The sequence below is a fragment of the Melospiza melodia genome, chromosome 8 (genome assembly GCF_035770615.1).
Source record: "Melospiza melodia melodia isolate bMelMel2 chromosome 8, bMelMel2.pri, whole genome shotgun sequence".
NCBI lineage: Eukaryota > Metazoa > Chordata > Aves > Passeriformes > Passerellidae > Melospiza > Melospiza melodia.
Genome location: NC_086201.1, coordinates 16,379,962 through 16,397,154, shown reverse-complemented (window position 1 = coordinate 16,397,154; position 17,193 = coordinate 16,379,962). Strand labels below are relative to the sequence as shown.

The 17,193-nt window shown below is 38.1% G+C and overlaps 1 protein-coding gene across 5 annotated transcripts in view; it reads left to right on the top strand.

The window, feature by feature from the left end:
- RBMS1 (RNA binding motif single stranded interacting protein 1) overlaps positions 1-17,193 on the top strand; it is a 143,155-nt gene that overhangs the window by 87,301 nt on the left and 38,661 nt on the right. For all 5 annotated transcript variants that reach the window (XM_063161980.1, XM_063161981.1, XM_063161979.1 and 2 more), the window contains exon 3: positions 15,160-15,218. In XM_063161980.1, coding sequence (XP_063018050.1) covers positions 15,160-15,218 — 59 coding nt within the window. The remainder of the gene's footprint in view (positions 1-15,159; positions 15,219-17,193) is intronic.

Genomic DNA, 17,193 nt, shown 5'->3' with positions numbered 1-17,193 from the left:
AGGGAAAGTCTTGCTCTCTGTTCCTTTTTCTCTGTGACAGCTCACAGGGCTTCCACATTTCGGAACAGAGGTACAGTACTAGCAGTGAAAGACTCTTGTGCCAGGACTGCTGCTGAAAAGTCCATCATCACACAAAGGCCTCAACATGAATGTACACTTTAAATGTAAATTAGGATCTTTTTGAACATCTTCCAAATATTCAGAGTTATGACATTTTAAAAATACACAAGAACATGTCCCAGTCCTCTGTTCTTCCCAAGTGAATTGCATATTACTTTGTTCCATGGGAAATTCTGAAGGTTTTTTCCTCACATTTTATTTATTTCTTAACTAATTATATATTTGTTAATTCTCTTTGAAGTCTAGGACACTCACTCTGAATTATGCAGTTTCACAAATGTCATTAAATATTTTTTAAAAGAGTGGCCCTTCCAGGAAGAGGGGGCAGCTCTGACTGCCACTGGTAACTATTTCCCATCTAACACTTGAATTGAGATCAAGGTGATCATCTGAGGAGCAGAGGCTCACTGATCTGGATTTAGCTGAAAGGTGAGCAGAAGCAAAACTTGACTTTTAAAGGTAACTGGTTACTGAACGGTATCCTAGTAGTGAATATAGGTTTTGGGAACATTGTTCATTTCTTTATCTCATGGGATTTAAAAAAAAATACAGTTTAATTAGAAACAGAGCAGAGTACATCTAAATATATAGCTGTGAAGCCAGATGCTCAATTCTTTAGAATGTTATAATGATATACTAATAGAAACTCTACTGAAAAGGGCATCCACTGCTATTTATATAACTACAACAAAATCAGTTAAATTTTTGCCATGAAAAACGGGAAATTAATTTGTTTATCTCTATGAAGATTTTTCAAGTCCTTGTGATAGAAAATATCTGAGTGCCTTTAGGGCATCTTAGATTTGCTCTTCATTTTCTGGTAGTTACTGTGCCTTGTTTTGTCTTTTCCATAAGTGAGAGATGGGGAGGCAGCTTAAAGTGCAGAGGAAAGACTAAATTTTCAGAATTGTGTGTTGTAGTCAGGAGGTAGTTCTGAGGGCAATGCTTTCTTCTGCTCACTAGTGTTTTTTCCAAACTTTTGGTTTTTTCAGGGGGAGAGAATTTACAAGAAATTTAATTTCCCTTCAAGAATTTTGCTAGATTTGTATTTGGATCTGGGTCACTGGTGTTCTGCCTTCTTTAGGACTCAATACTTCTGTTCATGCTTGTGCCAAAGAGATCTGACAGCTCTTGAGTTCAACTTCTTCAGTGATGGAGGAAATGTGAGGCTGTTTCTCTCAAGTTGCTTTCCCCTAGTAGTAGAGGTCAGCATTTGGCTATGACAGTTCTCCTTTATTTTTTTGGCAGGCAGTTCTCTGACATTCCTGTTACTGAGATCATCCTCACTAGGCTTTCAGAAGAACATCTGACTGGGGTTCAAATTCTTCACCTTCTGCTGTTCTGACCATATAGTATGTTCTAGGAGAGGTTTCGCTCCTTGCCATTAATAATTAATTGTTTCTAGATACCTTTTGTTAACACTAAGATCTGTTAATTTGTGGTTTCTTCCTTTCATTGTGATTTGGTTCCATGTTAAGGGTGTGGATTCTTTTAATCCCAAAGATAATTTAAGGGAATAAAAGTATCATTAAATTACTGCAGTCTGAGTCATACTTGGTCTGTGAGTTTATTTCCCTGGCCTTCCCACACAGCGTTTCCGATATACAGTGAGCTGAGGGTGTGCAGGAAAGACTTTAGAGTGACCTAGATACTATTTAACTCTTTACTAGGGGGTGGCTCTCTGACACTGGGTATAGCCTTTGCCTCTTTCCAGTCTCAGTCCTTTCCTATGTGATAATTGTATCCATTCTATTTCCCTGCCTCTGAGTGGTTTTTATATAAAGTATTTTAAAGTTTCTACTTGAATTACTTTAGGCATCTTGTTTAATTAAATTGATTGGAAAAATTAGAAAGCTCACTATTTTAAAACCTGAAGTGTAGGTATGGAGATTCATCCTCAGAAGTTACAGCTTCTTTCCTGTAGTACTTTATCACTCCTAAGAGAAAAGCTTGTTCTGCTGCCCTCTTGCAGGCAAAGAAATAGTCATCTCAGGCTCTCTGAAACAAAAAGGTCTGTAAAGCCCAGAAACACTGTGATCATGTCATACAAGCTTCCTTGCTGGCATGTAATGCTGAGTATGTTCAAGAAAGGTGGTGATAATGGATTGGCTTTACTGAATTTAAGCTTGCCTATCAACTTTGCAGTCATGCAGTGTTTGATTGAATTTTCTTGATTCTGTGTAAGAATGTGGTTTTTTGACTAATTCCTTCTGTGGCTGCCGATGTTCTGGGTTTGTGAAACTCCCACAGATGCTCCTTTTAAGAAACTTTTGACTATCTTATTCTGCTTAATGTAGTTTCCGTCCAGGTTTTTAGTTGACACAGCAACTGGAGGATCTTAATTTTCTCTGAGCCCAGCTGACTCCCCCCTTTGCACAAATACTTTTGGGTTGGGTTTTCCCTGCTAGACCAGGATTAACCTCTATCATCTGTGTTCTCTGTGAAGCCCAGTGATCCAACTGCTTCCTTGGGCACACCGCCAAAGGTGCAGTCTGGGACACTGGGCTTACCATTCCATGATGGTATTTACGTGGTCTCTTTGCAGAAATCACTGGAGATGAGGGGCTGGGGATCACCTTTTGCTCTGTGTGTTCTGCAGGGCAGTCTGGGGGTGCCCAGAGTGTGGGCCTGCAGCCCTGGCTGCTGCTCAGGGCTCAGTGGGCTGATGGTGCAGTGCTTCCAGAGGGCTGCCATTGTCCTGGGCTGCTGCAGTGATGGGATCTGAACAGATTAATGATATTTTAAAGAAAAGGGTACATTTAAGCTACCAAAAGCAGATTTCTATGTAAGTATCTATTGCATACTCTTTGCAAAACTGCAGAAATCAAACTCTGCCTCCTGCTTTCCTCAGTCAATATTCAAAAGATCATCTAAGCAGTGTGAAACTGAGGAAGTGTCACTGAATATGACCCTGACGCATCAGCTACAGAGGTTGCACTTTAGATTTTGTGTTACAGCTTGTGATTGCTCATCTATCTAAAATTTGGCAACAGATGGATAGTAGTTTTTTTAATGCATAACACTCCTCTATCCCTGTCTCAGCACTTAATACTACTGCAGGCATCTTTTCAACAGAGCCGTGCAGTTACAATCAATAATATGTGAGCTGATGTTTCTGCTCAATAACATACAGCCACTTAAATGCCCTTCTGAAGTATATTGACCCCTGGAGAGAACTACTTTAGTACAACCATCTTCCCTATTGAAATGGAGTTATTTGCTATTCAGCACAGCTGGGACTTGAGGCTGCAGAAGCAGATTCAAATAGAGATAAAGTCTACATGCCATGCTATTAAGGGGACAAGGCATCCAGAAGGCTTAGCAGTGATTTTGAGTAATTTGTCCGTTTAGCTCTGTTCTAATAAGATTGACATTAAGTTACCAGAAATTAAAGGAGTTTGTACTTTATTTATTGTAGTGTCTTCATTACAAGGTGTTAATCCCAGTATAGAATAGCTATTGAAGGCAGGATGTTACTATGAGTATTTCATAGAAGAACCACTTTAAAATGCAGTTCAGAGAAAGTGGAAGTTATTTGAACACATAGAGACTTTCACCCTCCAGCCTTCCAGACAGAAGAGAGGCAGCCAACACTTTCTGAGATGGGGTGTTAAATTAGTGCAAGCTAGAGGTAAGGACAAACAGTTATCTTTATGTGTAGTGTGCTTTAACCCAGCAGACCAAGTGTTGGAAATCCTCTTGTCTTTTCAGTTGTCTTAATGTTACAAAGCCAGAGGGCAAAACATACAAAATATGTTGATGTAGTTAAAAAAATTATCAATGCTAGGCATTATACTAGCAACAAAACATCTTCAGTGCAACACAAAACATTATGTATGCATGTACATATAGATGTATGTACTTTTTATATATGTAATTTTCACAAAATGTGAAATAGTTTTTTGTAGTTTGGAGTTGGCAGATGGATCAGGGCTTGGCAAATGGGGTGTGGTTGAAAGTGCCCTTTTATGGCAGTCCTCAATCTCATGGTTTTCTAGAGTGATGGCTTCCTTGAGGCATCATCTGTTTAAACTGGATGTATAAGACTTGGTTAGCAACCTTCACCAGAAATGAAATTGATATGCAAGAATAAATTAAAGAGTAATCCTCTGCAAGTATGTAGGCTTGTGGTATTAATAGGTGTCTGCCTATCTATCCAGAGAGGAGGTAATCTCACACTAGCTAAGCCTGTAGCCAAATGATAAAATCATTTTGATTTACACTGTTCTGACTAAACAAGAGAAAAAAAGTAAGGGGAGGTGTAGATAAATGATTTTATTTTCCCTTTGCCTTTTCCTTAATTCCCTCCCACAAGAAAAAGAAATATGCTTAGGAATAGCCAAAATAATGGACAATGCATCATGTGCTGACAATGACTGAATTTGGCTTCCTTGGATGGAGGAGGAGGAATTGAAAAATAAAATGTCTTCAGGTAGAGAGGCTCATTTATGCTCCCAAGCTGATCTCTACTGTTTAACAGAGGGAAGAGGACAGAGTTATGAATAACAGGAACTGCTCTGTTATGTCTTCATACTTTTATTCTTTCAAGCTGTTACTGTAGGCTCTGCAAAATCAGTGAGGCTGAAATTTGCCAAGATTTATGGTTGAGCGTGGAAGTAGTGCTGTACTTTCAGATTAAAACAGCGAGCAGTGGTAAATCAATACATGCACATCTGCAGACCTACCATGAGCTTGGCTTATAAATACATATTAACATTCATCTGGGTTAATTTCTCATCCTTCCAAATCATTGTCCTGAGTAGTGATCATTTCTCAGTATAAAGAAAAGGATAAAAAAATCACTAGACTGTAGAAACAAAATTTCAACTTTGTAATTTAAACCTTTTTGTTACTTTCTTGCTATGCTTGCAAATGAATTATTATTAAAAAAAAAAACCAACTTGTATCTTTTGTGCCCATGTGAAATAGACATGCTTTCATGTCTTTTATATTCTTTCTGGGAGCCACAGAAACTATGATAATTTATTTGCAATTAATATTGTTTCAAGCTTTCAGTTGGGTGAAAAATGCAGATTTTTTTTTTTCAGTACATAATTTGTGTCCATTCTGTAGCACTAGGGTAAGAAAACAAACACAGACCATTTGCTCTCTTAAAATAACATGGTTTTGTTCTTCCATCTTGTAACAGTAGGAAACTGTAACCTCTTCCCATATTCTGGAATAGCCTTGTCAGTAGTTGCACATCAAATTGCTGCAGAAAATGTAGATGATCCTGTGTTTTAAGTAAGAGTGATGGCAGTACTAAAAAGCGAATTAGCCAAAAATTCCAAGTATCTTTTAATTGAATTTTTTTTTTTCTTTTTGTAAAGTCAGGGTTCTCCAGAACTGCTGGACTGGATGCTGGACAGTAGAGATTAGGAAGTGCAGCCTGCTTTGTGAGGCAGACACGGAGAAGCACACTCCTTGATTTTTGTGATGTTGTAGCATTTACTGGCAGCTTCTTGTTTGAATCATCTTAATGCATGTTAGTTGATTTATGATAATTTATGATCATTCTGAGATTTATTGTTTGACTATCTGAATAACTGCAAACTATTTTCATGCAAAGGATCCTCAGTTCTGTGTCTTATGGTGAAACTTTCTGTAATGCTTTCAGTGGAAGAACACTTCACACAAATTACAATATTCTATATTAGAAGCAGAATAGTGACAAATTAGTTTCTAAACCGTTCTATCTGATTTGCACACATCACTGCATATTTAAAAATTTTTCTCTAAGGAACAATGCCACATAATTTATAAGGAAAACCAGAGTGGTATTTCACTCTCATTGGTTAACAAGCTCAATAGATCTTTGGCAGGAAACGGCACTTTTAATGTCAACCAGCAATTGTGTCCCTGCAAACAGATGTTTGAAAACTGTAACTCTGCATAGTTTACACATTTAAAAATACTTCATATGTGTGTTTTTAAATGGGTAAAGAGAAAAATCTTCAAAAAGTTTAGGCAAAAACTAGTTAGGAAAAATCACTTTAGTTTTGCTGTGCTATTGATTTCATAAACTGTGAAGATTATGATAAACAATTTCCTTTTCTGAAAGAATAGACATTTGTTTTAATGCTTTACTTTGATTTTTATTTTCTTTTTCTTCCATTTAGGAGTAAGCAAGCTGTGATTACTTAGACAATACTTGCACTTCAAAGTGTGTCAAAGAGGCAAATCTGTTTGTATTTCTGATAAGTTATTTATCCTGCTTAACCTATAAACTGTAAAGTAACAAGGCTACTGAACTGACAGATAGCCTAGCAGATGGTTCAGAGATTATGCAAAATCACCTCAGCTTGTCAGAAGTCAGGTTGGGTTACTGCAGGGGCTGAGGCAGCAAGAAGGACAGAACAGGATCATTTTTCACAATTTGTTGCTTGAAAATCCATTTTTCTTTGCAGCATGTGACATCCTGTGTCTACAGTTAAAATAGCTATGCAATCAACAAATTTAGGACCAGCATGTTTGTATTCTGGCTTTTATAAGAGTCATTAGGTTGATGAGAATCTTTAGGAGTCTGTGAAATATGAAAGCTGATCTCCAGTGCAGAGCAAGAGGTCAGCTCTGCCACTTTAGCTGCTATTGCCCTCTCCTTTTTCAGCGTCTGGAGCTGTTGTCTCTCCCTACCATAACACTGAGCAGCATTCTCTTGTTAGCCTATGGAAGATTAAATGGAAATTAGGTGCCATATGTTTAGTAGTAAAAATCATGTTGCAGCTGAGCAAGGATAGGCCAAAACTGAGGGCTTTGACAAAAATCTCTCCCTGAAGAGAGGGTGATTATTAATCATAGCTCTGCCAAGTATCTGAATTCACATCCTCAGTGGAGCAGCTGAGGCCTCAGATACTGATAAACTTGTCAGAGCCTAGAACAGAAGTTGCAGGTTCATCCTTCAGAATTTGCCTTTTCTTTCTTTTAAAGTAAAAAAAAAAAAAAAAAAAAAAAAAAAAAAAAGAGCCCCCAAAACCTTAATGTAAAGATTTCTATACTTATATTTTTAAATCTCTTTTTAAATTGACTGTGTTTTTCTCAGAGTAGCATCAGCAGAATTCTTCTTGATGCCTGACAGGGCATAATATGAGAGCCTTCCCCTCCAACTCCAAAAGCTTTTTGCTGGGAGTGGGTGTGCATATGTGTGTGTGCATACTTAACGGATTATTTTTAATTTTTTTCCCCCCCATGACTGTGTCATCATAGTACTGAAGTATAACTTTTTAAAGTACCCCTTTTTCACATATTGCAATATTCTTAACCTTATAAAGTAAAAGTAAATTAACATGCCCTTACATATTTGTTGATTCAAAATTGACAGAGAACACACCTTCAAGCAGCTGTTGAAAGTCTGTTCATTAAGACACTAAAAAGCCACATTGGGAAAGCTGCTTTAGTGTCAGCTGTAATATTTCTGAAATGTTTAAAATGCCCAGAGATATTAAAATGCAAAGTCAACTGTGCAGGACGATGTGCAGTGGGTCTTGCTTAAAGATGTTTTGCAGTGGTTCTTGCTTTTAAAATAATCAATTTGTTGTGTAACAAGGATCATATTAATTGAAAAACCTTTGGAAGATGTGATAAAAATAGTTGTAGGATGCTAACGGGACTCTTTCCTGTTGAATTCCAGTCAGCTTCTAAGGAATGGATAGAGGTTATTCACATCTCTACAAAGCAAGAGCAGAAGGAAGCAAACATTTCCTGATTCTAAAAACATATCTTCCCTGTCCCCACAGCTTATCTTTGTCTGAACCAGGAAATAACTACTCTTGGGAAAAACAAATTGGGTAGCTGAAAAATAATAATTTCCAAAATCTTTTTGTGTGTCACTGTCCATTAAGATTTTGAATTCCTGATTATTTTTAGTTCTAAGAAGCATTTACATTTGTGTAGAGCCTGTACACTACAAGCCAAATACCTATTCATAAAGTACTGCTTTTTTCTGTTGAAATTAACATTGTCCAAGAAACTCACAAGGCATTTGTTCACACTTTACTAAATTGTGTATGTCCATTGTGCAAAGCATCTGGTCCTGTGAGGACAGACAACGGTAGGAGATGGGAAAATATCTGGGCTTGCATCTGGTTTTGCTGCTTTTGATTACTTCTCAGGGAAATCTGGAATTGTAACCTAGTGAGACTGAAGAACAGATTATTTGTACCAAAATAAAAGTAGTTTGCACTCTGGAGGTGTTGGTAGTTGTATTGGTAATGATGATGACATACACTGATTCTTATTAAAAACAGAAATTAAATTAAAAAGAAGAGTTAAACGCAGACATCTTGTGAAGAAAGCTTTGCTGATCTTAAGGAAGAGTTTAGAGCAGTATATAAGAATATTGATTTGTCAGTAAAGGCAAAGTTCCTAGGAGCCTAGGGTGTTTTGGCTTTTTTATTTGGGTGATCTTTATCCTGGTGATTTTTTAGTACCCAGATCTCAAAAGTAGTCTTTACGTTAATAGACAAAATGTAATTTTTGTAATTTTGTAAAGACAAAACTGTAGTTGGCTTTTATAATAAAAAATTCTAATTTATTTTGAGGTATTCTTTATCTCTCAAATAAAATAATAATAATAATAAATGGGAATGAGAACTATTTGGATATTTGGGTATTTTGAAAATACCATCTTTCTTCTGAAGTACAGAGAGTCAAAGGGACAATAATTAAGAAAGGAAGGAACTAGCTTCATGTCAAAACCACATGAGCATTAAACACCACGTCCTCAAAAGAACACTTTAATTTAGGCACTCAAGTATGTTCTGGTTTGCATATAGTGAAAAATATGGTCTAATGTGGGAAACAGGGCACATCTGGTGGCATTGGTTAACCCAGTGGTTGAATATCTGGAACTAGGAAAGGAGACTTTACTAAACCAAATAAATTAGCCAAATCTAACAATTTTGAGACAGAACTCATACTAGAATAAAGCTAGAATATCCATACACATTAACTTGGAAAGTAAAAATATGAAAGTATAACTGCATTTTTTTATGTAATGTTTTATTATGTATTTAAAATGATTGGTCCAGCTTTTGGTGGTAGATGCTTGTTATGTTCTGGTAGAAAACCTTTAGGTGCATGATGGCCTTGAAGCAACTAAGTATTCCAAAGAGTTTCTCAAAGAACAGTGTGTCTTCCAACAACAGAAAACAAAACACGGACAAAATGTTCTCAGCAATGTTTCCTTCTAGATGTGGTGAAGAAGAATTTAAAAATGGAAACCATATGGTTTGATTCTTTTCTTAAAACTCAGTCTTCTGCTGGATTGAATAAATTTCTTTATCAAGTTTTTGTTAGAAACATTTACCCATAACTAAAGAGTGGGATCAGAGTTGTCTATCACAAAGACTAGCAGTGTTGTGTTGACAACTATTTTCCAAAATTCCCCATACTGAAAAATTGAAAATTTGATACATAGAGAAACAAAAACTCCCTTTGTTTGTCTAAGCTTAAAAGGGACCAAGAGCTTAAGACTCAGTACACCACTTTCCCAAAAGGCAGCAGAGAAGCAGAGGTATGGGAGCCAGATAAAACTTTTTATGCTTGGGTTTTGGATCCAGGAGAAAAGATTGATGGGGCTGATGGTGTTCCCTTGGCTGTGCTGTTGGCTTAGAAATGCCCTGAACATGGCAAGACCCGTGAGGAACAGGGGCGAGCTGTACCAAGTCAGCTCTTGCTGACAACTCCCTTGGCTCTTTTTCTCAGACCCAGGGAATTTTCTTTGCTCCTCCTGCACCAGGTGTTACAGAGGAACTGGGAACTCCAGCAGAGATTAGGCCTTCCCATGGGCTGTTAGGTTTTTCCTTGTCATGTCTCAACTGAGATGAATGCAATGGCTTCCACCCACTCTACAAGCAGGATACATGGTGGTGTGGGTCTGGCTAGTAAGACCATCAGTTGCATATAAATGTTTTGAGTCACAGTGTTCAAAACAGAATACTCTGTGTTTGGGGAGGTGAGGATCTTAAAATTTGCACGTGACTGATTTGCCGAAGTCCATGTTTGTTGTGTGCATTGATTTGAGGTTGTACTGAAAGACAACATGATTTCATTTCAAACAAGAATTTGCTGCATTTAGAGTACATGCAAGGTACCCACTGACCATGCTGTGTGGTGAATAAGGCCATCTTGAATAAGAAATATTTTTTTGGTTTTTCCTGTTGTCTCTTACATTTTTAAAGCTGATTTACAGACTAAACAGGCCCACCTGCTTTTTCTTTTTAGTGTTACAATTAATGTATAGGGATTACCTATGAAGTATTTGCTTTGTTCATTTTCATCTAGTTATTTACCCTAGTTAAAATTACAATTAATTTTGATGTGGGTGTATTCAGCAGCTGCATTTTATTTTAGGATTAATTGATCTGCTCTCCTATGTGACGCTTCTTGCCAGATCTGCCTGTTTGTTGTGCTCTCTCCAGTCTTTGAGTCACCTGGTGAGAATATTGGCCCTCTGTCAGAATATTTTGTCTTCAGCCAGGTTCTCTTTCCTTTCACAATTCTACCTTAAAGTTAATTCATGTACTTGGAGCCACTTACAAGTTATGAAATCTGTGTCTGGTTTTACCACTCAATTCTGGATCTTAAAACTAAGAGCATTTCATGAAGGGCAGTGATAAGATTCTAAGATGTAAAAATTAATCCATAACAAACACAGAAAATATGCAGCATTTCTGTACATCAGAGGAGTTTTGACGACACTACAGTAACACAAACTGTAACAGCAGGATCTCTAGGAATGTTCTTTTAGAGCTGGACTGGACTTAGGCAAAGGGAGATCACTGTTCATCTTCAACAGAAAGTTCTGGACAGTTCAGGATGGAGGACCTAAGCAGCATTTGAAAGCAAGGGCTTTCCATGGTAGCAGAGATCCTTCTGGCATGTTTTTGTCCAAGTCAACATCTTGTGGTAGAGAAATCCTTCACAGCAAAAGCTGGAAGACAGGTTGAGAGTACTGCAACTGGAGCACTGTAAGCATGGTGGTAATGAGGTATATTACGTTATGTTGTGGACACAGATTTGAACAATTCATTCCAGACAAACCTTATCAAGCCTCTCACTGCCTGTTCTCACTGTACCTCCCCTAATGCACACACAGATAAGTTCTTTCAACACTCAAAACAGCGCTTGGGGCAGAGACTTCAAACTACTTCATTCCCCATTCTTTGTCATGCTCATGATGGCGTCTTTTCATGCTCACATTTCCACATATGTTCATCATACTGCCAGATGTACAAAGGGAGAAAAATAAATAGTGGTTCAGGTTGATTCATGTACTTGGTTTTCTGAAGACCCTTTTCTTTCAGCATTGTGGAGGTTGCCAAAATTAGGCTTCAGAGATGTTTTAAATGCCAAATGTATCCCTAGCTATTTGCAGTGAATCTGTCAGGATGATTGCACTGTTTTTGACCATGTTGCTGAACAATATGATTTAAAAAAAATATGCGGTGTTGCTTCACTTCAAGTCTTCCACTTCAAAAACATGTATAGTGCAGTGTTTGACATTCTTATCACCTGGCAGTAGATTTTGGGGCAGCATGAATCAGGTGAGGGTTATTTTTTCATTTCTGTGCTGTGAGGATGTAATGAGCAGTAGTAAACATTATCCTATTAAGCAGCTGTGCTGCATTTCCTCCTAGCTTGGCATTGAACATGTTTATCTTCTGTCCAGCCAGACATTTGTATTGGTGTTCTGTACCTCTTGTACACTGGGTCACAGGCAGTTGCTGAGCACACCCCTGTTAATCCCATACCCAGTGCACCCTGGCAATTATTTACCTGCCTCTTACCCAAGTTCTCTCTTTCTCAATGTGTGAGTTGATACTGTTACAAGTGCTGTATAGAAAAGAGACACAAAGCTGAAAACATCTTTCCATCTCCAAACATAATTCAGACTGAAGAATGTGTTAAAAGCACTCAAAAGAAAAGAAATTAACTCTCTATTGTTGTTGAACATGAGTTTGATGTTATTTTGGGGAGAAAAATAACTTGCTTAATAAGGAATACCTAGTTGCTTGTCACCAGCCAGATTAGCAGTTATTTCTAAAGACTAGTACTTAATTTAAAGGAAAGCATGTTTAAAAAAACTGTTTCAGCTGAAAGGGAATGAGCAAATACCAACTGCTGTAGATTCTGCAGTGATTCTGCCAGCCATGGAACAGTGCTGTGCTGTAGGTACAAAATCTCACCAAGCATGCTGTGGAGCAGGCGAGAGCCCTCAGCAAGGGCCTTAGGCAACTAGATGTATATAGGCTTTGAGAGGAGTTAGGATCTTCAGCAAGACCTAATATCATAGACATCTTTGGAATACAAATTTTCTCTTGCTTGCTATAACCCTTTCTGTAATCCTTTCTGCAATACATACCAGTTTGTGTCGTGACTGGTGTGTTTTATAGCTCATTGATTTCTGCAGGGTCTTGACTGCAGTTGCACCCAATAAAGGACCAGTTGAAGACAGGAGCTTGTGTTCAAAGCAGAGTATAATGACTGCAGAATTCAAGGGGAAGAAAAGTTTTCACAATGGTCATCATTTGAAGGAAGCACTTGGGAGAAACTGCAAGGAGTAATTCCCCTGGTATCAGATCACATGCTGGGAAAAAGGAGGGGGTGCATCCTGCTGGCCAGGCTCAGGGTGGGTAAACTGCTTTTCTGTGCCTCATGGCATGAGTGGAGAACAGCTCACACATGGGAGGGAAAACCTAGGATAAATCCTGGCAATAGCTGCTATTGTTATACAGGTTCCCAGTTTGTTCCTAGACTCACACTGCTGAAATTTCTTGGCAGCCTTCCATGGTGGCTGGTTCTTTGCAGGAGCTGTGCTATCTAGGACAGCGCAATAAATCACTAAGACATCTTTGCACAGTGGAAGGTAGTCCACAAAGTTTCTGTGAAGAACAGCTGTGCAGAGACCTGTTCATGGGCTGCTGAGCATCAGCAGTGTGGGCTGGAGCAGTCCAAGGCAGCCCCCAGCCCGCTGGCCAGGTCATTGTGCTCACAGAAATACCCAGGGCTGGGGCTCTTCACCACCACCACTTTCTGCACTTCCAAGAACTGACACAGTAGCAGAGACGAGATCACCCTCCAGGGATTTTTTCCCCACAAAAGGCTATGTAGCTGTTCACTTTAGGAAGCTTTAGGGAGCCTGATAGGATATGGAGAATGCTGAATGTTGAATGTCATACTGGTTACCAAGCGCCCTGAGCAGTTTACCTCTCTCATTTATAGCATGTACTTTTACTCTGCACTCAGAAAAATTCTGGAGAAAGCATGCATAGTTTTGATTTAGGGAGTATAAAACTTTCTGAATGGAATGACATATTTGGAAAATAAGTAGTACAAATAACGAAGTACCTGCTCCAACTATTATGCACAATTTCTATTGCTTTATTACAGCTTCTAAAATGGTAAATTCAGGTATGCACAGATTTTCGTTGATGCTTGTATGTTTTTAGGCTATAGAGGGATAGTTCTATTTTATATCAGTGTAGATGCTCACAATCTCAGATAAAAGAAGGAATCACCCACCTCATGGCTTGTGTCCCAGGTTTACTCCCTTGCAATTATTTGAAGCCATCCAATAACTATTGCATAAACAGCAGGGTCTTGAAACTGGTCACAAAGACTGCTAACTATACTGAAAGGTGTATTTCAATTCTCTTTGTGGGGAAAGTACTTTATAAATAGGCTTTGCCTTTGAATAACTATGTCTTTGCAAGTGAACAGTGAATTGAATACTCTTAACAAAAAAAGCTCAATTTATTAGGCTTCTAATATGCTCTGAAAAAATTTTAAGACTAATACAGCTACTGCAGAAATGGAGTTAGTTGTCTTTTGACATAGTATGTTTTGAAATTATGCTCACACTGTTGAAGTTCTGTTTAGCAGGTAAGATGACAAAAATTCATTTTTCCCCAAATTCCCCTTTCTTGTACCGATAACACTTCTCATAATTCTGGGTTCTTGTACAATGACAGAGAGCCTCTTAGCACACAGTGCATAGATAAACCTGTTAGTGTAATAAGTTACATTACATTCTCAAGTCAAAGCAAACTCCTTTTGCATCATTTTTCTCTTCCACACTCAGGGCACCCTAACAAGTGTCACTGACAAGCAAACAGGAGGATGTGGGAAGGAGCTTGGGAAAACTGTGCTCTGTATGCAGGCCAAGAGAATTGCTGTTTTTAAATTGAAACTGGGATTTTTATTTGGAGGGAAATTGCAAACAGGAACAATTCTACTCTAAAAATTATCAAAATACCTAATTCTGATAAACTTGTCAGAGTGCTTGCAAAACAGTCATTGTTTTGCATATCCATATCTGGGATTGCTGTCCACTTGTTTTCCAAGCTTAGTTGCTGAGATCTCTGTGTGCTCACTTTTGGGCTATATGGCAGACTAGGCTTACCAGGTGCTGAGAAACTGGCAATAAGAAAAAGAAAATTGAAACTTTCCTGAGGGATGTTTTTATTTTAGTTGAAATAGCTTATATTTACAGAAATGTACAGATTTTTTTTCCAACTTTGCTGAACAGCTTTCTTTAGTCTTCTACTTGTCATATTCCAGAACAGAATAATATTAAACCAGGTGTAATATTTTTCTGTTTGTCATTTGGGGGTTTGCTGAGTTTTTCTCTATTTTTTTTTCTCTTTCTATACTGTGCTAGCCAGCAAACCTACCACTGACAAGGCAACTGGTCTGCTCTAACTGGTCTATGTACTGAGAGAGTCCCAGCTTATATCTATAACATGGTGTCTTATAAATACCAGGATTTTAAATGCCTGGAATTCTTTTCTATAAAGCACTCTTTTCTGGTTTATTCTGTGGTGCCACTGAGAATATAGAACAAGATTGTGCTTGAAATTGTTGATGTTTTTTGTCAGTTCCATCTATGTATGAGTTTGCATTCCATAATTATAGTCTATATAAATTGTTTCATTTTGCACAGAGTAAAGGGTACTGGGTGATAAAATAAAGTGATTTGTGTGTTTGTTATAATAGGATGCTCTTTTCTCATTATCCTTACACATGTATAATACATTTTAGGTATGGGAAAATTGTATCCACGAAGGCTATTTTGGACAAGACTACAAACAAATGCAAAGGTATGTATATTTGCCTTTATACTGTGTTCCCCTGAAAGTCGTAACTGATTCTATGAAGTGCATTAATGTTGTATTTTAAGTTCATTTTACCTTTGTTGGTTTGGTTTGGGTTTTTTTCCCCATTCTTGCTCCTAAATGGGTTTTATGCTTGCTGGTGGTTGGTGTATTCGAAGCATTTGCCTCCAGTGGAGCTGGCAGACAGCCGGTGTCGGCGGCGCAGCCAAGGCGGAGGGAAGCTGACATGCACACTGCTGGCTGGCAGCTCGCTTCTATTTTAAAAACAAAAATGGAGTTAAAAGCAGCTTTTCCCCTTTTGCTTGGAGAAACTAGGGAAGCTTGCAGATGACCATTCAACTATACTAAGCATCTTAAAAAATTATACATTGTGAAAATAAGCTCCATTGATTAGTGTAGCTTGAAGCAGCACTTAATTACATGTTCCAGTACTCTAATTGTGTTTTGTTATGTTCTATTGAATGTATTGGGAGCAAAGAGAGGGTTCATTTTCAATGAAGTAATTGCAGCTGGAAAAAAAAATTAGAACTCCTCTAGACAAGCTGAATGTATCAGTTCATGGGTTTTCATTGCTCACTGCAATTGCAGTGATTCAGATCCCAGCATGTTTGTGGTGGGAGAAGGTGTGGTAGCAGACACTGAAATACCAGGATTCAGACTTTAATTTTTTACAGTTAGGAGGATAATTTCTGAGCAAAGAGAAATATTAAGTCAGCTGATTGAGCAGTGTTAATATGCATAATGCCCATGAATGAGCAGAAAGCTGATAGACAGAGGGAAGAGAGTCCATCATTAATTAAGACAAAGCTTTTGTGCAGAACTTGGAACCAGTGCAAGGACATAGCTTCTCAACTCCTCATCTTAAGCAAATTGAAGAAGCACTGACAGTTCAGATACTGAAATTTCTGAAAATTTTTTCCTGGCTTGTATGCAGATGTCATTGTGACTAGGAAAGAGGAGGTGCCCTTTGCAATTACTTTAATTAGTTAATGCGTATGATTGCAGTTAACGGATTTAGTCTGTCCATTTTGTCAGTTCCTGAAGTGTTCAGTAGGCCTTTCAGAGATACAAAAATTCTCACATTAATTCTTTAAGAGATTTAAGATGATTTTTTCAATAGAGACTTTAAATCTCACTGATGATACGTGGTAGCTAACAGCCTGTTGTGACAGTGCACTGCAAGGTAAGGCTCCAGGGAGGCTCACTGTGTGTTACTGAAATTGCAATGGGAACACAAGTAGGCAGAATGTAAATATCTAACTGGAATTTAACCAAAAGATTGACAGCATCTTTGGCTTTTGCCAAAAATACACTATGGGGTTTAAACCGACTGGAACAGTGAGCAATTGAGTTTCTCTATCATCTGGAAGGTGGCAAAGCCAGCTTTGAATGTGTGCGTGGTGTCAGTATGTAACTTTATCTGTATTACACCCTGCAGTGTGTTGGTGATAACCCAGGCTGCCAGGGGTGTGGAGAGCCAGGGTATGGGAAGTTAGTCTTGCATTGGCAGCACAAAACTTGATATGAACTAATTCACTTTGTTTCATGTCAGGATTTAACAATCCACACCACCACGTGTTACACAAAACAATATGCTGCTTTCTTCAGCTTCTTGGCAGCATAAATAAGCTTGCAGTGATGTACAAGGATGCTTGAGTTGTTTTTCCCAAGTTAAGAGCTTTAAAGCTTGTCCTGTTCTAAAATTAGACAACCTTTTCTCAGTATAGATATATTGTAAGAGGATTGTAATATATTTTGAAGAAATGTTTCCATTTTCTACTCCTCCAGAGATTATTTCATTGTTGGTTTTTTTGTTTCCTTTCTTTTACCCCAACTTTAAATCTGGAAAGGGATTTTATTGGTACTTGGGCAGCTCACTGGTGGAAAAGAGGGGGATTGAAAAATGCATAATGAGGTTTGCAATAACATCTAGTGGAAGAAGCTTCCAAACTCTGACTGC